Source organism: Pisolithus orientalis, assembly GCF_024613125.1.
Source record: "Pisolithus orientalis strain OTSU chromosome Unknown F5J12scaffold_36, whole genome shotgun sequence".
NCBI lineage: Eukaryota > Fungi > Basidiomycota > Agaricomycetes > Boletales > Pisolithaceae > Pisolithus > Pisolithus orientalis.
The window spans coordinates 248,079-270,531 of NW_026260817.1; the positions used below are offsets into that span (position 1 = coordinate 248,079).

A 22,453-nucleotide genomic window follows, 5' to 3' on the forward strand; every position below is an offset into this window, starting at 1 on the left:
ATTACAAGACATGCAATTGACATAGGAGAGTCAGGCAAAGATGGTTAGCACACTCTAAACAAGTCACAGGGTGTCCCAGTCAATGTGGACAGGGGCTTTTGTTCTGGAACAGTGTTCTTCAGTGTGTGTTGGTGTTTGCCCTGCTGTACAGACCTAGACATGTTCAGAACAGGTCAATTGCAATTGAGCTAGGGGGGATGAACACCATGTCAAGCAGCCCAGCATGCTCCAAGGGGGAGTGGTCAGATGGGAACATCAGAATGTTATAAGATGTATTTTGGTTGTATTACCAGACATGCAATAGACCTAGGAGAGTCTGGGAAAAGTGATTAATGCATTCCACACAAGTCGCAGGGTGTCCCAGTCAATGTGGACAGGGGCATTGCTTCTGGAGTGATGTTCATTGGTGTTCATTGGTGTTTGTCTGGCAGTATGGACCTGTAAATGTCCTAGCAAGGTCAATTGCAATTGATCTAGGAGGGACGAACACCACTTCAAATGGTCCAGCATGCCATGAGGGAGAGTGGTCAGACAGGAACATTGATATGTTATCTGATGTATTTTATTTGTATTACCAGACATGCAATTCGACCTAGGGGAGTCTGGAAAAGCTGATTAATGCATTCCAAACAAGTAAACAAGTGCTCCAGTATGTTTACTCAGGGCCATCCATGCTGGACTGATGTTCACAAATGTTTGCCCATGTTCATCAGTGTTTGTCATGGTGGACGGACCAGGACATGGTACTACAAGACCCATAGCAAGTGGGCCTGTATGGATGAACACCATTCCAAGTGGGCCAGCATGCTCCTGAGGCAGGGTGATCCAGTGGGCATACTGGTATACTATCTGATGTAGATTCTCTATTTCATTGTAATACATGCAGTAATATAGACATACAGGAATCTGGGAATGATGATCAATGTGCTTGAACCAGGTCCCAGGGTCTCCCAGCATTTGGACATGGTCTGGATAGGGGCTTTGGTAAGGGGTTGATGTTGCCTGGTGTTCATCTGTGTTGTCTGTCATTCCCCATATTGTATGGACCTGTACCTATCAACCTGAGAGCAGGGGAAGAGGTTTCCATGGTATGAACACCATTTCAAGTGGTGCAGCATGGTCTCAGCAGGGGTGGTCAGGTGGGCACACTGATAGAATATCCAATGTAATTTATTTGGATTACATGAAAGTCCATTGACCTACCAGAGGCTGCAAATGATGTTCCATCTGCTCCAAAATGAGTGACAGGCTGTCACAGTCAATTTGGACAGAGGCCATGGTGCTGGCTCGATGTTTGCTGGTGTTTGCAAACAATTTCCCATTAGCAGCAGACTGACATGGGCCAAATTGTCAAGGACCATCCAACTGCAGCCTTGGTTGATCATGCAGGACTGGAAGTGGTCAGCCCAACTGTCCAGTCTGGGGCCAGTGGTTGGGAAACTTTTCGTTCTGTTTACCTGTCAGCTTTGGATCCAGTTGGATGCAACTTGGCTGAGAGGTTCAGAGGGAAAACCAGAGCCAACATCTTTGGAAGATGCCATTCAGAGTTGGACTCTGAACCAGACCTTTGTTGATATAGATTGTGGTTCCCATTCCTGTGGAACTGAATCCCAGTGTTGCCTAGTGTAGTCTGATCAGGTAGCAACATGTTTGGCATCTTGGGATGATACCTGGCCCCAAGGTGAACCCCCCTCTTCAGCTTCACTCCATCAAAACAATTCCAGATCAATCCAGCTGTCCATACCATGTCTGTGCCACTTGAATGACATAGCAGGACCATTTGGATCACACCAGACAGGACCCTATGTGTCACTCCCCTCCTCTTATCCTGGGGGTGCTAATTCTGTAATGTTTAGGAAGCATGAAAGCTTGTCAGGAATGGTTGTCCTGGAGGGCCTGAAAGTCACAATGGATGATGACAATGGTAGCAGCATTCCTAGGTGTCAGAATATCCATGAAACATATATTACCCCCCCTCCCCATGTTCACTCCATCAAAACAATTTCAGAGATTGATCTAGCTATCTGAATCATGTCTACTCCATGGGTACTACATTACAAGACCATCAGAATTGCATTACAAAGGTCCCCATATTTGTTTCATCGACATACCTGATCCCCTCCTCATACCCCAGGGATGGAAATCCAGTAACATCAAGTCAGTTGCAGTGTCAGGAGATGGCACCAGGATTGTGTCTGGCTCTCATGACAAAACCGTATGTCTGTGGGACACAGAGACCAGAGCACAGCTGGAAGATGCCCTAGAAGGCCACACTGGCATGGTTTACACAGTCGCTTTTTCACCGGACGGCCACATGGTTGTGTCAGGTTCCAAGGACAATACTCTCTGCTTATGGGATGCACGCGCTGGCATAGCAGTTGGTCATCCTCTGATAGGACACAGTGGGGCAGCGAATTCAGTTGCATTCTCGCCGGATGGAATGTGGGCAGTATCAGGCTCTGTAGACACCAATGTTTTTCTGTGGGATGTTCACACAGGTGTTCGGGTGGGCACAGCTCTGAAGGGGAATGCTGGATCGGTTCATTCCGTTGCGTTTTCACCGTATGCCAGGGAGATTATTGCAGGGACTGAGGATGGGAGTATCTGCCTATGGAATGCAAGAGTACACTAGGTGATTGTAAGCATTCGCTTACCTTACCACTTACCGCTTGCCACTCACACACCATATGCACCATTCATGCTATTGCTTCATGTCGTCACATCTCCTATTCCCTCGGTCGTGCCCTTGTCTGGGCATGCAGATCCCTCCTGCTGTGTTGTACTGTTTGGACCCCAGGGGTATATATACTGGTGCTGCATGTATGCACAGGTCGTCTCTTCTTTTCTCTCTTTCCTCTCACTTGCTCTGTTGAGCATCTTGTATCAGCATATATGCTTGATTGTCTAATCCCCACACGCCTGTCCACGTTCTGTCGTCATTGTGAGCCGTTCTGAGTGTACTCACCCCACAGTGGTGAGTTCCAGTGATCCAATGCTGTCAGAAGATAGGGTTGGAATGAGGTACATATAGTATAAGATATCTGCATGTAGAACCCTAGAATCTTGCAAGTGGCTCATCGGGCTAGTCCACAGACTAGTGAGCAGAGGGCTAGACTAACATGTTCTTCTGCTCCCCTGTTTGCAGCGTCTGCAGGCTATACGAGAAATTGGATCTCCTGTAGCATCAGCTCAGGATTGCCACCTGCCCCATCATCGATCATATCTCTGGTCACCATATCCGCTGATTACATAACTCATTATTTTATCCACTGGCAGCCATCTCTTGGGAAATTTATATTTTCTCACGAAACCCATACACAACATCAATTGTTACACTTCGTGACACATGAGTACAATATCCAACTAGTTCACTTCACTCTTGTGCTAGGTCAAATTTGAATCAACTGCACAGGGTTGATCTTAGCAGGTATAGGGTATGATGGTGGACCAACGATGCTGAGAGGCTGAAGGAGAATCTGGGAACATGTGAGCATGACTGCTCTTGGTGTTGGAGAGCTCCCATCAGGTCATACCTGCAGGGGATGAGGTTTTTCTGGGCCGAGGTTTGGAGCAGTCCATGCCAAACAGCTCTCATCCTTCCTCTCGATGCTAGGTATTGACATATCATTATCCAACCATCCCATTGGTCGCAAACACCAGAGACTTACGTATATGCTCTCTCGTGTCGCCTGAAAGTAATAACCCACTCCGTAGTACTGTCATCATTGAAAGCAACGACGCGGTCATCTAAATCATGGACCATGTTCCTATTGACCTTGATGGTGTAGGTGTTGACCTCGTTGCCTTTTGTGACAGGTAAACTAGACAACATGCAAAGGTCAGTCAACTCATTGTGCATAGCAGAGGAATGAGAGTAACTTTGGGAGGCAGAATATCTTCATAAAAGATGACAATTGGGTAGGGAGGGAGCACACCACCAGCCTGGTCGTCACGAAGGTATTGCTTATATTCCACAGAAGCAATGTGGTACTCACTGGAACTGTTTTGAGTGGGAGTGGAAGACATCTTGTACATCGTGGATAAGAGTTGAACTTTTTGACTGATGGAGGACCGACAACTGGTTGCCTTTTTATCCTCCAGGAACTACATACCTGTGAGGCTCCTCGGAAGCTCGCATGGGCAGGTCATGCAAGTATTTTCATATGACAATATAACTCAGAAAGAGCAAGCTCTGATGGAATGTTCTGTGAGTACCAGTGAAGCAGCTTCCAAGTATAGAACGATCGAGTGACCAGAGCTTTCCATGTCTACACCCCAAGTCCCAATTGGATTGCATCAGTATTATGAAAAGGACAAAGTTAGGGTGCCAACTCGGATTGCATAATTGCGGAACCCTGGAGATTAGACCAAGGATTAAAATCAATCCTTCCAGGTTCAAATCCTACTAGACGCATGCTCTGCACATTTATCAGTAATTTGCTCTGTTCAGATCTATCAACAGTAGGTACTGGAGTTGACCGAATTCTGCTCATATGAGATTTGGTGGTCCCATGCATGCCAAATGCACGGGAACGTACCACAGCAGTCGTGTTACAGCCTCTGAGCCATCTGTGAGAATGCAGAGATAAGGATGTGTGGGCCTAAGTAGGTGACATGAATCCATCGGTTGAAATGGGCCAAGCATTGCTGCGGTGCAGGCACATGCAGGTTGACATATGCTGGTGTCTCTAACTAAGAAAATGTAGTCCATATCAAACCTGTCCAAGCTGCCAGATTTGCCATTTCAGACTAGAGCGGCAGGTCACCATTGCAACTCCAAGGAACACAGGTAGCCTCATTGTGCAGTAGATAGCAAGATGATCGAGATAGTGAAGTCGTCGTGCTAGCGAAGATGCTGAATGTAAACTATCGATAAATGGGTGTAAACAGCAGGTTCGAGGTTACTGTATGTAGTTCAGCACAAGCCTGTCCATGGCCTGCTACATGCGGAATCAAAAACTCAATGACAAAGGTCACTTACACTAATCTCGAGGACGTTAGGATTTGTCACCCTATGTTTAACATCTTCACCGAAGTCTGCTATCTGGGGGACTACCTGGGTGCGCAGGGTTCATCTTCATTTGAAAGGTGTGTATTCCACATCAGATGTAGCAAAGATCTAGAGACGAAATTTTTCTTTGTGTCAACTGGATGGAACTGCCTACGAGCGTCTAATTGTTCGTGTTGGAAATTCGGTTGCCACATTCTGGGCTCTGCGAATCGCACAAATCTACAATATGAAAAGAAGAAAGTTACAGCGCCAATTCGGATTGCAAATGTGCAAACACGAGACACGGTTGAAGATCTGAAGGGGGCATAATCCAATCCTACAGGACGCACGTTCTCCCACGAGCCGGACAGGGGGACAACTATTTAAATATCCACCTGGTACCCTGAAACGTGGTGCAGACATGTAAGGCTAAACTCACCCTCTGGGAGTACATCTTATAGATGCTAATACCATAGGTTTCTGCCTGTTTCTCATGCCCGAGAGATGGTGTGGGCACGAGACTGCCAAATTTCGTACCAGTAACAGGTCAATCATGGTACCTATGATCAGGTTAATGGATCCAAGTGGAAGAACTGGCGCTGAGCAGGATTCTCCAGAGCTGAGGAATGACAGACCACTGATCTCCACATTGAAAACATTGCCAGATGTCCTTGGAAGCACATGCAGACTTGGGGATGTATGTACGAGAACAATCATGTTTGACATCATTCGAATCGGAAATTTCAGAGTGCTGACAGGGATATGGCTGACTTGACAGCGAACGTTCTTTTTATGGGTTTTGAGTTTTCCATGCCAATGAAATCGGGTATCGAGTGCTGGACTGACTCGCCTGCTGACTCACAACTTCCTTTACCTGACTTACATAATTGCTCCCATGTATTGCACCCAAGTCTGAGGGGTGTTGTCAATGACGTGCGAAAATCGACAGTCTGCACTAATTGCTTCGCTGGAATCTTCAAACTAGCACAATCGTCTCGAGCTATGTGGCCGGCCTTTTCCTCGTATGATGTGGCGCAGAATACTGCTAGTCCTCCCTGTGGTGGGTTCTGTAAACCTTTTCCCAATGCCCTGAAGGCTGAAGCGTGTTCTAAACATTTATGGTTGAACTCACCTTACCGTAGAAGCAATCTGAATTGGTGCCCTAATTTTGTCCTTTCCAAAATTACATTACAGAATATCATTTTAACTCCAACATAGGCGAGCTTACAACACTGATGATTGGGGGTGCATCACGAGCACCCAACATAAGAGCTTCCTCCAGCTGGTGTGTTCAATGCGCCAAAGGGGGAATCAAGGTTATGTGAATGACACATCGGATGTCTGGCAGGAGCAGTTGTTAAAGCGCAGGTTACGCGTTATAAGCATATGGGTTGTATGTGGTGGATATCCCTGGCATTACACAAGAATGTGAGGAGGAAGTCATGGAATCCAGCGACATCGACATACCTGTTACTGGTCCACAAATCCAATATCACCATTTATTGGGTTCAGATTCACTCTCAAACACTTTCCCCATGTGTACAGAGGATATCTTCGATGTTCTTGAGTTTCCCGTTTTCGATGGTATCCTTCCGACCAAACAAAACCATGAGCGATAGGATGCCTAGCCATCGTAGATGTTAGTTCGATACACCCTGGCTTTCAGAGAAGAAAGAAGTGCCACACCAATTCTTACACTTGAGACAGTGGATGATCATGATGTCACTAGGGTGGGAAGTGTGCAGAACGATAATTAGGTGATTCTACACGATGGACAACTGCAGTTCAAGTGGGTCAACATCGGACTGTTTTGAAGTCAGTGATGAGGTAGGGCAGAGTTTCGTGGGGTCTGCATTAGGCGCCTGGTAAACAGCGGAGGTTGACCGAATATCTGTGAGTCATAATGTTGGCTGCACAACCACTGATGCCCTGGCCAACACTGCACTGCAGTGTTCTTGAGCCATCTAGAGGCCAGCATCATCGACGGTACATTTGGGTTGTGTTTGGAGTAGAGATCGAAAGGAAGTGCTGCTGCATAAGCTTTACGACTTGCGATGAATGCGCGGCCAAAGTCAAGAGTGCTTTGGAGGTGCCCAAATTGCAGTTCAAACCATTGGCAGAGAAGGTCGAGAGGATGGCGAGGGAAGCCAGGGGCAAGGACAAGGCGATGGATAGTAGAGAGGTTACTCGAGTGCGAACTTGTACCACGCTAGCAATAGGGAGAAATTGGAAGGGTCCGTTATGCCATGGGAGCATGCAGAAAGTATCATGCACAACGAAGGAGTTTAAGTGAGTGGGAAGCTGCAAGTCTGTTAGGGGCCCGATGGAGGCAGGCATGTGGGTGTATGATACATCAATCTCGGCTGCGGAGGTCAACGAACCTCACTCCACTGTGGGAATTACACTTCGACGAGAGGCGACAGACAGGCCCTTTAGTCAAGACCGTCATTAGTGTGGTTGGAAGGAAATCGCGTCCGTGACCCAGTGAGGAGAAAAGTGAGAATTGAGGTTCTTATTCCTCGCGACAAGAAATCACAAAGTTACGTATCTATTTGCCTGGGTGATCAACATTTCTCTCATGCCAGAATGTTCGAAGCATGAGAGAGCTTTCATATGACTGGAAGAATATCCAAGGAAGTGGGAGACCGATAGAATTGGTTGATAATTCGAGTGACTTGTAGTTTGGTCGAGATGGCATGGGTAGGCCCGAAGATCAGTAGGCCAGGTAGCAGTACTGTTGGACCAGTCTTTGTCCCCAGCGTGTGTGGTCGTTATGTGTGAACTTCAGGTGGTCTGTGCTTGCAAACGTTCTTGCCAGGAATATCGATCTCATCAGCTCGAAGGTTTCCCATACTCATGATTTTTTCGAAATATGCAGAGCTGGGGGATTGAAGATCCATGATCACCATCGAACCATTCTTCTCGATTGTCGATGTACTATTCAGGGCTCATGTGGGTCTGTGGTTGAAGCCGGCTTCTGTGCTCCTTTGAGTGATTCATCACATGTAAACTTTGAATCATCATGGTGATCAAAAGCCTGGGACAGTGGTGCGAACTTTGTGAGGACATGCATGGGTACTCAGATGAAGGTGTAGCTTGTTATAGATGTCCAGTCACCTCGCTCACATTCACTTCTTTGATCAAATCACCCTTCTCGTTCCCGCAGCAAGACAAATGTAACCACAAAACACCAGGTACCGCAGGTCTGAGAGCAGAGAATGATTGGCTCAGACTAGGATGGATGGCCCAGAAGAACTTAGGAAAATACAATGGACACTCAGACAACCAACTACAGCTCAATACGACACCTATTGTTACATTTTGCATCAGTACCAAATCCACCTTGTTTGCTTCATGCTTGTACAAGCTCAAATTTGAACAGCTGGGTAGGGATTAATAGAGGAGGATATTGCTCGGTGGGCAGATAGGTGAGAGGCTCAAGGAGAATCTGGAGACATGTCAAGATGATCATCCAAAATGCGAGAGAACTGCCACCGGTCGTACCTGCAAGGGATTAGTAGGTTGTTCCGGTCCACACGTGGGAGCAGTCCATGCCAAACTGCTCTCAGCCCTCCTCTCGATGCTAGGTATAACCATCAGCCAACCATCTCATTGGTCTCAAACACTGCAAACTTACGTATATGCTCTCTCGTGTCGCCTGAACGTGATAACCCACTCCGTAGTAATGTCATCGTTGAAGGAAACAATGCGGTCATCTAAATCATGGACCATGTTCCTATTGACCTTGATGGTGTAGGTGTTGACCTCATCACCCTTTGTGACGGTAAACTAGGCAACATGCAAAGGTCAGTCAACTTATTGTGCACAGCAGAGGAATGAGAGTAACTTTGGGAGGCAGCATATCTTCATAAAAGATGACAATTGGGTAGGGAGGGAGCACGCCGCCAGCCTGGTCATCATGAAGGTATTGCTTATATTCCACAGAAGCAATGTGGTACTTGCTGGAACTGTTTTGAGTGGGAGTGCAAGACATCTTGTACGTTGTGGATAAGAGTCGAACTTTTTGACTGAGGGAGGACCGACAACTGGTTGCCTTTTTATCCTCCGGGAACTACATACCTGTGAGGATCCTCGGAAGCTCGCATGGGCAGGTCATGCAAGTATTTTCATATGACGATATAACTCAGAAAGAGCGAGCTCTGATGGAATGTTCTGTGAGTACCAGTGAAGCAGCTTCCAAGTGTAGAATGATTGAGTGACCAGAGCTTTCCACATCTACACCCCAAGTTCCAATTGGATTGCATCAGTATTATGAAAAGGACAAAGTTAGGGCACCAACTCGGATTGCATAATTGTGGAACCCGGAGATTAGACCAAGGATTAAAATCAATTCTTCTGAGTTGGAATCCTACTAGACACATGCTCAGCACATTTATCAGTAATTTACTCTGTTCAGATCTATCAACAGTAGGTACTGGAGTTGACCGAATTCTGCTCATATGAGATTTGGGGGTCCAAACCATGCCAAATGCACGGGAACATACCAAAGCAGTCGCGTTTGCAGCCTCTGAGCCATTTGTGAGAACGCAGAGATAAGTGTGTGTGGACCAAGGTGACATGGATCCATCGGTTGAGCTGGGCCAGGCATCGCTGCAGTGCAGCCACATGCAGGTTGACGTATGCTGGTGTCTCCAACCAGGAAGGTGTAGTCCAGGCTGTCATATTTGCCATTTCAGACTAGAGTGGTAGGTCACCATTGCAACTCCAAGGAACGAGGGTAGTGGTAGTCTCATTGCACAGCGGATGGCGAGATGATCAGGATATTGAGCATGGTGCTAGTGAAGATGCTGAATATAAAGTATTGACAAATGGGTGTAAACAGCAAGATCGAGGTTACCATATGTGGTCCAGTACAAGCCTGTCCATCGACTGCTGCATACAGAATCAATTACTCAACAATGAAACTGTATGTTTAACGTCTTCACCGAAGGCCGGTATCTTGGGGACTACCTGCATGTGTGGGGTTCACCTAGGTGGGTGTACTCCACTGGTCGAACGTAGTGAAGATCCGGAGACGAAAGCTCCCCTCAGGTCAAGTGCATGGAACGGCCTACGAGCGTCTGATTAATTGTTGTGTTGGAAATTCAGTCGCCACGTCTCGGGCTCTGCAAATCACACAAATCTACAATATGAAAAGAAGAAAGTTACGGCACCAACTCGGATTGCAATTGTGCAAACACGAGGCATGGTCGAAGTTCTGAAGTGGGCATAATTCAATCCTGCATGATGCATGTTCTCCCTCGAGTTGACCGGAGTGGGAGGGCAACTACTCAAATATCCAACTGGCACCCTGGAACGTGTTGTAGACATGTAAGATTACTAGACACACCATCTGGGAGTACATCTTATAGACGCCAAGTCACCACCTTCCAAATGAAGACGAACTCTGTGCATACAAGTAGCCCTCCAGATATCAAACATCAGTGATGAATCCTAGTGTCGTGGAGGTTGCTGTGAGTCCCTGATGTTTGTATTCATCTATCAACACTTTCCATTCAGCGTTTATCATGAGCAGAGATGATTTCACTGTCATGATTATCTCGCCATCTGCCTTGCAACGAGGCTGCCCTCATTCCTGGGAGTTGCACTGGTGGCTTGCGGCTTACATCTGAAATCACGAATTTGACAACTTGAGCTATCAGTACAGGTGGTGCAAGGGGTTGTTCAACATTTCTTCTGGGATATCTCCATATGATAACAGGTGGTTAGACTTGCTGCTGCATCCATGAAGCCGAAATTTTAGGGGTTATTTTCATCGTGCTCCACGCCATCACTTAGTGCCCTGGAATGTGTTTTAGACACTTATCGTTGGACACCCAGAGACTGCCTGTTTAGTTGCTCCACTGAAATCTTGCACCTAGCACATAGCAAATGGGTGGTGACTTTCTGCTAATTTCTGGCATCCATCATAGAGACATTTCACATGTCCTACAGGTGAGTTCAACCGTAAATGTGCCCAGTAGGATTCCATCCCAACATTCGTCCAATCTCCGGATCCCGCAATTATGCAATACAAGTTGGCGCCCTAACTTTATCCTTTTCATAACCGATGAACCTGATTGGGCCTCAAATGTGTGCCTCATCAATCGTGCTTCACTGGTATGCACAGAACATTCTGCCAGGGATTGCCCTATTTGAACATTAACAACTCCATCACCTGCCCACGTGGGCTTCCGAGGATCATTGCAGATATCCTGAAGGATAAAAAGGTGGCCAGTATCGGTCCTCCCCCAGTCAAAGAATTTGACTCTTATCCGTAAGATGCCTCACCCCCTCACTGATGCTCGAAATGGTTCCAGCGATTACCACATTACTTCTGTGCAATACGGGAAATATGTTCGTGATGTCCAGGCCAATGGCGTCCTTCCTGCCTATCCAATTGCCATTCTTCTATCTGGGGATGATGTTAACCCTCCAAAAGTTGTTCTCATCCCTCATACCATGCATGAGTTGACCAACCTTAGTATGTTGCCTAGTTTACTGTCACAGAAGCCAATGGGGACAACACCTACACCATGAAGGTCAATGAGAACACCATCCAGGAACTAGATGACCACGTCTTTTCCTTCGAAGATGGATGTACTGAGGAGTGGGTTATCATTTTCAGGGAAAGCGAGAGAGCATATACGTAAGTTTCTGGTGTTTGAGACCGATGAGATGGTCAGATGATGATATGACAATACCTAGCATCGAGAGGAAGGCTGATAGTCCCAAAGCATGGACTACTCCCTTGCTGCCCATACAGAAGGTGGATCATTATCTGCAGGTATGACTTGATGACACCCCTCTCGCATTTTGGACAATTGTTGTGACATTTGCATAGATTTTCCTTCAGCCCCTCCACGGAGACCCTCCTCATTCCCCTGACCAGCTATTCAAATTTGATCTCGTAGAAGTGTGAAGTGAACAAAGGTGGATTGGTACTGGTACGAAATGTAACCATAGGTGTTGTGTATGAGCAATAGTCAGTTGTCTGAATGTGCATCGTGCTTTGCCGACTTTATGAACATGACATCTCACAATCACAACTGACATCCATCTTGGGAAAGCATACTGTGCGAGGGTTTTCATCTTTGATGTACCGAGGCATTGGATATACCACATTTATAGGCTACTCGTACTTGGCATCATAAGCACTTAGCAAACCAGACAAAGGTGGTCCCCAACGACTCAAGGCAACTTGGCTCGCCTGGTAGAATAGAAGTTAGAGAACTGATTGATGGGGACGAATTTCATCTTACCTCCAACATGGAAAAAACTTTCTCAAGGCGGGCTCTCAACCCTGATGATCAGGGTGGGTCACTGGTTTTTGTCATGAGGACGGGGTGAGGAAGTCAAAGTTGTACAAATGACATATCGCGTATCTGGCGGGAGCAGTTACATATAACGCAGATTACATATTACTGGTATATGTATTGCGTGTATTGGGTGTATGGAGGACATTGATGTTTTTGAGTCTCCCATCTTCCATGGTATCCTTGAACCAACCAAGATCATCAACGATGAGATGCCTAGCCATCGCTGATGTTAGTTTGACACGCTCTTCGGAGCAGAGAGAAGTACCACACCGATTCTTACAATTAGGACACTGGATGATCATGATGCCACTAGCATAGGCACGCTTGGTGAACAAATGTGCAGAATGATGGTTACACCTCTCCACCATACAAGTAAAGGTAGTGAGCAGCTGTGGTTCAGGTAGGTCGACATTGGACTGTTTTGAAGTCACAAGGAGGAGGTGGTGGAGAGTTTCATGGCATCTGTGTTAGGTTGTTCTGGTCTTGCCTTGGAATCATTTGACTGGAAAAGGGACTGGAAGGTGGGCGACATGAACGAGGTTGCTTGTTGATCGATTGACGCATCCCCCATGTTGATGAGGACATCGCATTTTATGACGAGGTTACCGAAGACCAGTGCAAGAGAATTGTTTGGGGAAGACTGCAACTAAGATGACTTCATCGCCAACGATGGCATGAGTGGTCATGTGGACGATGGGATGGATGATTGGGTTCACGACCATGTGGGCAAGGACAAGGAAGACGAAAAGATCACACATGTAAGTGTGCCAATTACACATAATTATTGATCGAGGCATAGTGGGGATTCATCCAGTCACGAAGTCAAAGGTAACATCCAAGGCTCCACTCCCACCTATCTCGTTGACAAAGTGAAAGATAAATCTTGTGGCCATGGGTGTCGACATGTCTTGCTGTTGGCGGTGTGCAACGTAAGTTTCTGTTATTCCCCAAGGCTTACATGTTTGTTCGATAGCTTCCCCATTTTCCTAGCAACCGGTGGTGACTTCCAGGTGATATACTGCAAGATGAAGTACCATGATCAACACTGTTCGCAGATTCATCTGTACTGCTTCTCCTCCTTGCCATTAGGACATACCAGTGGACCGAGGCAAGTTGTGAGTCACTCCTGCACCATCCAATTTGCATCATTGGGTCCTGGAGCACCATCGTGGGGTCTGTCTCGGATATAGGTACCACCTTTTAGCTTCCACTTGAATTTGCAGAAATGCTTGATTTAACCCCAACATCTCTGTCTGGTCCATATGCCAAATGTGCTTCTGAAGCAGCTGAATTGTTTGACATATAGGTATGCGATCCTGCCATCCCAGCAGTATGTTAACGTCTCTACTTGCATGCTGAAGAAGCACCAAGAAGTATTAAATGACGACTTGCTCCTGTCAGTGAGTCAAGTCAAAATTCAAGAGATTTTTGTCTGGAAGAGGATCGCGAAGTTCACATGCTAATCATCGTAATTAATCATGCTAACATGTGGAGTGTGGATTACCTCCTCACTACTCATCAGCAAGCAGACTGATTTGTCCCTGATCGTCCCCCACCTGCTCCGTGATCTGCAGTGCTATCAAGGATCGGATCTCTTGTAGCGTCAATGCAGGATTGCCATCCGCCTGGTCCACGTTCCCGGCTGGTCAATTGATCGTGCTCCACTCAGTAATTCATTTTCCTAATGGTCTGTACTGTATCCTGCTCCAACCGTTTTCTCGAACGACCCTTCAATTTGTGGACCCGTTTTTCTAGATATAGCCTCGGCAATCTTGCTGAGGACTAAATTCCCAGGGCCGAGGGAGGGCAGACTACTGATCTCCACATCAAAATCACTGCTCGACAGTCTGCAGACTTGGGAATTAGTGTGGGAGAAATCATGGTCGATATCATTCAGAAAGTCCAGGTTGTTACCAAGGATATGGCTGGGTTGATGGCAAGTGTTCTTTTCATGTGACTTTGTGCCAGTGAAATCAAGTTTCTTGTGCAGACTTGAATGGCTCCACAACACATCCCCACCTAATTTAATTGCCCTCGTGCATCCTACCCAAGTCTGAGCATGTTTCTGAGGACATGTGAAGATGAATGGTCCTGCACCTCCCCCGAGACTGCTTGTTCAGTTGCTCTACTGAAATCTTCAACCTAGCACATTTGCGGTGTGCATTGTGGCTAGACAGGTAAATAGTGGGCCCATGCTCGCACAGTACATGCTTGCCTTGCAGCGAATCGGTTTTCCAAACCTTCATCCAGTACCCAGGAGGCTGGGTCGTGTTTTAGATATTTATGGTTGAACTCATCCGGCGAAGGGCATGTGAGATGTCCCATAGATGCCAGAGACCTTCTGCAAAAAGGTTGCTGTCCATTTGCTGCGCTCGCGATGTACTATGGGTACCAAACTGGTCTTTGATGCGCCATCCACGATGGAGTAGGATCTCAACTTAGAAGGACTGATTTTAATCCTTGGGCCAATCTCCAGATCGCATAATTATGCAAGCCGATCGAGCTGGCACCCTAACTTTGTCCTTTTCATATTCATTATTGATGAATCCAATTGAAACTTGGGGGCATGGCTCTGGAGGCTCTGGTCATTCGATTGTGCCACATTGAGAAGCTGCTTCACTGGTACTCACAGAACGTTCCATCACAGTTTGCTCTATTTGAGTGACATTCACATTCGAAAATACTTTGCATGACCTGCCTGCTGCAATCCATGGGCTTCTGGGGATCCTTGCAGGTGCGTAGTTCGCAGAGGATTAAAAGGCGACCAGCTGTTGTCCACTGGCCATCCCTCAGCCAAGAATTCGACTCTTCAAATCCACAAGATGACTCAAAATGGTTCCAGCGAATACTACATTACTTCTGTGGAACATCAACAGTTCCTTAGTGACGCCAAAGACAATGGCGTGCTTCCTCCCTACCCGATTGTCCTTCATCTTCCTAAAACTATGCCCCCCATGGCTATTCTCATTCCTTGCATCATGCATGGGGAGTTTACTGACTCTTTGTGCATTGTCTAGTTTACCATCATAAAACACGAGGGGGTCAACACTTACACCATCGAGCTCAATGGGAACACCATCCGGAACTTAGATAATTGTGTCAGTTCCTTCGAAGATGGACATACTGAGGAGTGGATTATCACTTTCAGGGAGGCCCATAGACCATATACATAAGTTTCTGGTGTTTGAGACTGATGAGATGGTTGAAAAATATAACAATACCTAGTGTTGAGAGGAAGGGTGAAGGCGGTTTGGCACGGACTGCTCCCCAGCTCGAGCCAAAAAAACCCTAATCCCTTGCAGGTATGACCCGATGTCAGCTCTCTAGCACTTCGAATGATTATTCTGACATATCTCCAGATTCTCCATGAGCCCCTCATCAGTAATCTATCAGACCCTCCTCAGTTCGACCCTGCCCATCTGTTTAAATTTGAGCTTACAAAAGAGTGAAGTGAACAAAGTGGATTTGGTACTGGTGAGAAATGCGACGATGGGTGTTGTGTATGAGCTATAGCCAGTTGCCTGAATGAGCGTCGTGCTTTGCCAATTTTATGAATGTGACCATCTCACAATCACAATTGACATCCATCTTTTAAAGCGTGCTATGCAAATACTGGTGCAGGTTTTCATCTTGGATGTACCCAAGCATTGGACATACTGCACTTATGGACTACCCATACTTGGCATCTTAAGCACTTGGTCAACCAGACAAAGGTGGTCCTCAACAACTCGACGCAACTCAATTTGTCGGTAGGACAGAGATCAGAGAGCAGTCTACTGGGCGCAAAATCCATCTGACCTCCAACACAAAAAAAACGTTCTCGAGGCGGGCTCTCAACACTGATGATTAAAGTGGGTCACTGGTTCTTGTTACGAGCAGCCAACATATGAGTTTCCTCCAGTTGGCACATTTGATGGATGCGAGGGAATGAGGAAGTCAGGATAGTATGAATGTCACATCATATATCAATGTATGTATTGTATATAGTGGGTGTCTCTGGCTCTGCATAAGAAAGTGAGGCAGACGTCACGGAATTTAAAGACACCGATGTACCTGCAAGTGGTCCACAAATTTGATATCACCATCTGTCGAGTCCAGTTTTGCTTTGCAAATGCTCTCCCCACATACATGGAGGACATTCTCGTTGAGTTCTCGAGTTTCCTGCATTCAATAGGCCCATTGAACTAACCAAGATTATGCCTTGGCCAGTTCCACACGGTACAGCGAATGTGGTTGCATAGCGTTCTTGAGCCACCTTGAGGCCAACATGGTTGTTTGGGTTGTTTTGGGGGCAGAGGTTGAAAGGAAATGGGACATGCGCTCAAGTCACAAGTCACAAGTAAGAGGCGACTGGAGATAGCAGAGAGATCCCACAGAGGTGACAAGCGAGCTTGTCGATCGATTGACGCGTTTCCTAGACTGATGAGGACGTTGCGTTACATATACCACAAGATCAGTGGAACAGCAGGAGGTGGCCCCGCAAGCAAGGAGCTGAGTGATCTGTACTCTTCTCCTGCTTGACTAAGCATCCCTCCCCTCCCTACTCCACCAGTACAAGAGTATCGTGCAGAGTTGATGGCAAACAGTATGTGGGTCTCGACTCTTGAGTACTTCTGGCTCTATGCCCATCCTCTCACTGCATTGAAAACCTTCAAGGGTCCAGAGATCCTTACACACACATGTGAATTGGCAGAAAGTCTGGTCCTACAAAATCACTATATCGGTGACCCCATGGAGTCAGCCAGTCCTGATGGTTTTTCTGGGTCATATACGCAGATACCAATTCCATCTTCATCAATATTTTCCAACGTCACAGAGCTCTTGGAGTGATTTTTTTTGACATTTGGCCGTGTGCTTACCTGTGAAGCAGTGCAAATCATTGATCAATATGTGATGTAGCTTTGGGAACTGCCAACATTACAAGTAAATAAGGACGGTTTGAACTTGGAACATCAGGGCGACACTGGGAAAGTCACGGGACTACTGTCATATCGACGGTTTGCATGCCAGGTTAATCATCGAACTCATCTCACTGCAGCGACCGTGTCACTAGGGACACTGTGACCCTGTGCTCTGGCGATGAAGTTGGCCCTTGCACCAAGGTCATCTAAAAGTATGTTTGACATTGGACTTGTTTTTGGTAGCGCCATGGACTTTCTGAATGATGCTGAATACGATGGTATGTAGATGAATTTCTCAATTCTTACTTGCTGACATCTCCATCTCAGCACACGTACAGGTGTCTACAATCGCAAAGTTCCGAGGACCTTTGAAATGCAAGGATCAGAAGTTCCGTGTTTCCCTCCATTCAAAGATGCCAACCTAGTACAATCGTAGATACCATCGCACTGGGACTAGATGGGCATTTGGTTCGTACGATATAGTAGTTTCGTACCCATTCTATGCCACGGGAAAGGCACTGGTGTGGCAGATCAATCGCTGGTGCCTATACGATCCCCAAGAGGTAAGTTTAAGATCTCCAGGACACGTGCCAAGTCATGTAGTAATTTCTTGGATAGGATGTCCTTCACATTGCAAACTTGTGTGACGGCATGAAACATGATTTGGTTACAACTTACACCGGATCTAGGACAGATTTTGCACCTTCGTTCTGTCTTCGGCTTCCACAATATGCAATACACGTTGGCGCTCAAGTCCTCATGCATGGTGCCGTACTTCTGGCTTCCCATTGATTGCTCTATCTTGGTATGTTGTGAAGATACTTCCTCGGTATGTGCAGAACATTCCATAGCCCTGACGGGGTGGAATCCACTCCCGTTTGTGAATGCATACACATGAGCCACCAGTGCATGACATTCATGAGAGAGTCGGATACTGATACAATGATACCTAGCTCCGAAAGGAGGGTTGGACTTCTTACATGAAGAGCCTGAGCCTGAGCGTCAGGTATGGTCCACTGCTTCTCCCACACGTGGGATGCCTCTGGGAAGACTTTTACGTTGGCGGCACGAATAATGTTTGTTTTCCGTGCTTGTGCAAGTTATACACTCAATGGAAATCAGCATAAACATGGTTGGTCATCCCCATTGCCCAAGCTAAGGTGGCCCATCCCTCGCCCCGACGACACTTCATTGGATGATTTGCTACACCCAATCTCAGACAGATTTTGTGGCTTCGTCCCATCTCTGGCCTCCGCAATGTCCAATGCAAGTTGGCGCTCAAGTCCTCCTGCGTGGTGCTGCACGACTGGCTTATCGATTACTCCACCTTGGTGTGTTGCTTCTTCTGTACTTGCAGAACATTCCATCAGAGCTTGTTCTAATGGAGTAGTTCGAATATGAAAGTAGTCCCATGACCTGATGGGGTCGGATTCAAGGGTTTCCGAAGACCATGAGGGTACCCAGTCCTCAGAGGATAAAAGGGCGACTGACTATCAGTGCTTCCCCCAGTCAACGTACTCGACTATTATTTTCAACATGATGCACAGGCTCCATCCTGGCATGTACCAGATCATCTCTGTGGCATACAAGGAAGACCTTGGTCTTTCCCGATTCACAAACCCCATTTACCCCCCACCTCCTGTTCCAGTTGTAGTCCTTCCCGATGGAGTATTGCCTCCTAAGGTAAATCTGATCCCGGTATTATTTACAAGGAGTTGATTGATCTCGATTCACCCAGTTTATCGTCGAGCTGGGCATAGATGAGCCGGAGACCTATCTCATCAAGGTCCAGGAGGACATGAGTCCAGTAATCAAGAACACCTGCAGTGTTCCCGGTCCAGAGGATCCTCGTCTACTTGATCCTCGCATCTTCGCCTTCGAAAATGAACCTGCTGAGAAGTGAGTTGTCCTCCACAGAGAGGATGATGAGGATGATGACATATACACGTAAGTTATTAGTGCTTAGTATTGACGAGAGAGTGAGATACTGATACAGTAATCCCTAGCATCGAAAGGAAGCCTGGGTATGGAAATCTTGCATGGACTGCTCCGCAGCACGAAGAGCCCAAGCCCAAGCGTCAGGTATGATCCACCGCTTCTCCCACATGTGAGACATTTATCCATAGCATATTTCCAGATTCTCCTCCATGAACTGATCGTCAAACCAACTGACCCTCCTACTTTCGATCCTTTCGAGCTGTTCAACTTCCAATTTGTACGCCCAGTAGTACCCCCAGCATGACGTGCAGATGGCAATTATGTACTCCTGTCCGAAATGTAACAATATGTGACCAGTACTGCCCAAAGAATGCTGTGTGATGACTTGATTGTACTTTGACTCCTGTGTGTGTCGAACCACTAGTGGTCCCTCTTCACGGTGCCTGCCTTTTTGTGATCACTCTCCACCTAGTCTCCCATAATAGGCAGACTACAGACTCGATGGAAGACAATCACTCCCAGCCATTCCCCCATTCTGGAATTCCAAATCATGACGAAGCATAATAACCACGATTGGCATCCATCTGTTGACAGCGTACTGTGCAAATGCTGGTGCAGGTTTTCAACTTTCTGATGTATGCACCCAAGTATTGGACATGGCAGATTTACAGGCCACCCATACCTGGGCCAACATTCTAAGCACTTGGCCTACCAGACGAAGGTGGTCCCCCATGACTCAACACGACTCAGCTCGCATGCTAGAGGACCTCCAACACGAAAAGAACCTTCTCACAGCAGGCTCTCAGCGCTGATGATGAGGGCGGCTCGCTGGTTCTTGCCACGAGCATCCGACATATGAGCTCCTTCCCTCCAGTTGGCGCATTCAATGGATGCAAGGGAGTAAAGGAGTCAAGGTTGTATGAATAATGCATCACGTATCTGGCAGGAATGGTTTTTAAATGCAGATTACATATTATAGCGTATGTATGGTTTGGGGTGAGTGTCTCTGGGCACTGCGAAAGAAAACCAGTCAGAAGTCACGGAATTCTGGGAAACCGATGTACCTGCTAGTGGCCCATGAATTCGATATCACCATCTATTGAGTCCAGTTTCACCTTGCGAATGTTCTCTCCATGTGTACGCAGGATATCCTCGATGTTCTTGAGTTTCCCGGCTTCCATGGTATCCTTGAACCAACCAAGATTATCAGCGATAAGATGCCTAGCCTCGTTGTTGATGTTAATTGGATACGCTCTTCAGAGCAGAGAGAAGTACTGCACTGATTCTTACAGTTAGGACACTGGATGATCACGATGCCACTAGCATAGGCACGCTTCGTGAATGAGTGTGCAGAACAATGGTTACATTTTTCCACTGTACAGGTAAACGCAATGAGCAGCCGTGGTTCAGGTGGGTTGGCATCGGACTGTTTTTGGGTCGGTGAGGAGGTTGTGGAAAGTTTCGTGGTGTCTATGTTAGGCTGTTCTGGTGTTGCTTTGGAAGCAATTGCCCGAATGCTATCTGCAGGCCGTAGTCTTGACTGTGAAGATACTACTGCCCTGGCCGATGCTGCACGGTACAGCGAATGCAGTCGCACAGCGTTCTTGAGCCATCTTGAGGCCAACATGGTTGTTTGAGGTTGTTTTTGGGGGCAGAGGTTGAAAGGAAACGGGACACGCGCTTGTGGCGTGTATCTGTGGCTGTAACTGGCAATATGGCAGAGCGATCACGCTGAACAAAGGGAAATACAGACAAGTTTGCAGCGTACAAACATGCATGAGAAGGTGGGAAAAGGGACTGGAAGGTAGGCGGTGTGAAGGAAAGAGCCTGTCGGTCGATTGATGCATCACCTAGGTCGATGAGGACGTTGCATTATACGACAAGGTTACTGAAGACCAGTACAAGAGTATCGTGCGGGGAAGATTGCAGGAGGACGATTTCGTCGCTGACGATGGCATGAGCGGTTACATGGACAACGGGATGGACGATTGGGGTCACAACAATGTGGACGAGGAGGAACGATCACACTTGACCAGGAGATGTAAGTCTGCTACACGATGTGGTCACTAGCTATTGATCGAAACGTGCATTACAGCCAAGAAGAGAACTGGGGATGCTGTCACCAAGTCAAAGGCGAAATCAAAGGCTCCACCTCCACCCGTCGTGCAGCCTTCGATCAGCATGTATCGTCCAGCTGTATCCACCGAACAGGAAAATGATTTTATGGCGAACCTTCCTGAAGGCATTGAGTCAGATCCAAGTCTCACTCCAAAGAGGACAAAGAAGAGGAAACCCTCGCTGTCGTCTGATTATGACAACGTGAAACCTGTTATTGATTCCTTGCCTGTTCTGTACAGAGAACAGAAGAGTTCTAAGAACTTTAACTACGACCCTTACTCGTCTGATGGTATGCCTGACGACCTAGGTTCATCTAACCCACCCTCCAGTGACCTCATCTCCGAAGACAACATCGTACATGTGCCAGCAGAATTTGCTGCAGTGCTTAAGAACCTCTCAGCAGTCCTTGGGGCATGGGCCCAGGGAGACACTAAGCATGGTCACTGCACGACAACACAACCAATCACTTCAAAATGTGCCACCTCGCAATACCATGTTCAACTCGAAGGAAGTTTCAGTGGAGAAGGAGGAAGTCAAGAGCCATATGTTCCCACTATCGGAACGTTACCCTTTTACTTTCAAGCTTATGCTGCACAAACTTTACGATTTAGACGAGTGGGTGGCCAAAGTCAAGAACGCTTTGGAGGTGTCCAAATCGCAGTTCAAACCATTGGCGGAGAAGGTCGAGAGTGTAATGAGGGAAGCTAGGGGAAAGGAGAAGGCGATGGATCGTAAAGGGGTTACTCGAGCGCGAAGTTGTGCCTTGTTAGCGACTGGGGGGAAGTCGAGGGGCTCTGTTATGCCACGCGAGCATGCGAAGAGTATCGCACACAACGAAGGGGACCGGGCGCTGAATAAAAGGTGTGTGAGGAGACACAAGTTGGTCAGTGGCCCAATGGAGGCGAGCGTGTGGGTATACGATGCAGCGATCTCAGCTGTGGAGGTCAATGGACCTTGTCCCACCATGGAGATTACACTTTCAAAGATGACAAATAGGCCCTCCGGTCAAGATAGTCATATGCGACATCAGTCATTAGCGGGGTTGGAAGGGATTCGTGCTTGTGACACAGTGAGGAGAAAAGTGAGAATTGAAGTTCCTATTCCTCGCAATGAGGATCACAAGGCTGCCTATTCACCCAGGTCACCAATGCAAGACGTGGTCTTGCTCGTGGAACGTTCAAAGTTTG

At 47.1% G+C, this 22,453-nt stretch overlaps 9 protein-coding genes across 9 annotated transcripts; 3 read left to right on the top strand and 6 right to left on the bottom strand.

Annotated features, from left to right (window-relative positions):
* Positions 1 to 615: 615 nt before the first annotated feature.
* On the bottom strand, positions 616 to 1,278 carry F5J12DRAFT_785378 (uncharacterized protein; the record flags this gene model as incomplete). Its single annotated transcript, XM_051743231.1, has 3 exons — positions 616 to 849; positions 901 to 1,053; positions 1,204 to 1,278. The coding sequence occupies 3 exons, from the start codon at positions 1,276 to 1,278 to the stop codon at positions 616 to 618; spliced, it is 462 nt and encodes a 153-aa protein (XP_051596703.1).
* Positions 1,279 to 3,389: 2,111 nt separating this feature from the next.
* F5J12DRAFT_785379 (uncharacterized protein) lies at positions 3,390 to 4,035 on the bottom strand (the record flags this gene model as incomplete). Its single annotated transcript, XM_051743232.1, has 5 exons — positions 3,390 to 3,476; positions 3,534 to 3,609; positions 3,669 to 3,821; positions 3,936 to 3,942; positions 3,996 to 4,035. 5 exons carry the CDS (start codon positions 4,033 to 4,035, stop codon positions 3,390 to 3,392), a joined length of 363 nt encoding a protein of 120 aa, XP_051596704.1.
* Positions 4,036 to 4,551: 516 nt separating this feature from the next.
* Positions 4,552 to 6,257, bottom strand: F5J12DRAFT_785380 (uncharacterized protein; the record flags this gene model as incomplete). The annotated part of the gene is made up of 9 exons (XM_051743233.1): positions 4,552 to 4,692; positions 4,719 to 4,866; positions 4,906 to 4,940; positions 4,982 to 5,056; positions 5,430 to 5,511; positions 5,874 to 5,902; positions 5,947 to 6,079; positions 6,123 to 6,163; positions 6,219 to 6,257. The coding sequence occupies 9 exons, from the start codon at positions 6,255 to 6,257 to the stop codon at positions 4,552 to 4,554; spliced, it is 723 nt and encodes a 240-aa protein (XP_051596705.1).
* Positions 6,258 to 8,342: 2,085 nt separating this feature from the next.
* F5J12DRAFT_896121 (uncharacterized protein) lies at positions 8,343 to 8,984 on the bottom strand (the record flags this gene model as incomplete). Its single annotated transcript, XM_051747915.1, has 4 exons — positions 8,343 to 8,438; positions 8,495 to 8,573; positions 8,628 to 8,779; positions 8,838 to 8,984. 4 exons carry the CDS (start codon positions 8,982 to 8,984, stop codon positions 8,343 to 8,345), a joined length of 474 nt encoding a protein of 157 aa, XP_051596706.1.
* A 2,288-nt stretch (positions 8,985 to 11,272) lies between these two features.
* On the top strand, positions 11,273 to 11,912 carry F5J12DRAFT_896122 (uncharacterized protein; the record flags this gene model as incomplete). Its single annotated transcript, XM_051747916.1, has 4 exons — positions 11,273 to 11,474; positions 11,501 to 11,639; positions 11,699 to 11,777; positions 11,835 to 11,912. The coding sequence occupies 4 exons, from the start codon at positions 11,273 to 11,275 to the stop codon at positions 11,910 to 11,912; spliced, it is 498 nt and encodes a 165-aa protein (XP_051596707.1).
* Positions 11,913 to 12,446: 534 nt separating this feature from the next.
* F5J12DRAFT_706716 (DNL zinc finger-domain-containing protein) lies at positions 12,447 to 12,707 on the bottom strand (the record flags this gene model as incomplete). Its single annotated transcript, XM_051740574.1, has 2 exons — positions 12,447 to 12,522; positions 12,580 to 12,707. Coding segments are annotated over 2 exons (204 nt in total), but the record flags the coding sequence as incomplete, so codon positions are not given.
* Positions 12,708 to 12,993: 286 nt separating this feature from the next.
* F5J12DRAFT_785383 (uncharacterized protein) lies at positions 12,994 to 13,648 on the top strand (the record flags this gene model as incomplete). Its single annotated transcript, XM_051743234.1, has 4 exons — positions 12,994 to 13,067; positions 13,103 to 13,238; positions 13,365 to 13,424; positions 13,616 to 13,648. 4 exons carry the CDS (start codon positions 12,994 to 12,996, stop codon positions 13,646 to 13,648), a joined length of 303 nt encoding a protein of 100 aa, XP_051596709.1.
* Positions 13,649 to 20,152: 6,504 nt separating this feature from the next.
* Positions 20,153 to 20,775, bottom strand: F5J12DRAFT_957791 (DNL zinc finger-domain-containing protein; the record flags this gene model as incomplete). The annotated part of the gene is made up of 2 exons (XM_051749890.1): positions 20,153 to 20,369; positions 20,429 to 20,775. The coding sequence occupies 2 exons, from the start codon at positions 20,773 to 20,775 to the stop codon at positions 20,216 to 20,218; spliced, it is 501 nt and encodes a 166-aa protein (XP_051596710.1). The 3' UTR covers positions 20,153 to 20,215.
* A 1,038-nt stretch (positions 20,776 to 21,813) lies between these two features.
* On the top strand, positions 21,814 to 22,365 carry F5J12DRAFT_696025 (uncharacterized protein; the record flags this gene model as incomplete). Its single annotated transcript, XM_051740436.1, has 1 exon — positions 21,814 to 22,365. A coding segment is annotated over one exon (552 nt), but the record flags the coding sequence as incomplete, so codon positions are not given.
* Between the last annotated feature and the right edge of the window lie 88 nt (positions 22,366 to 22,453).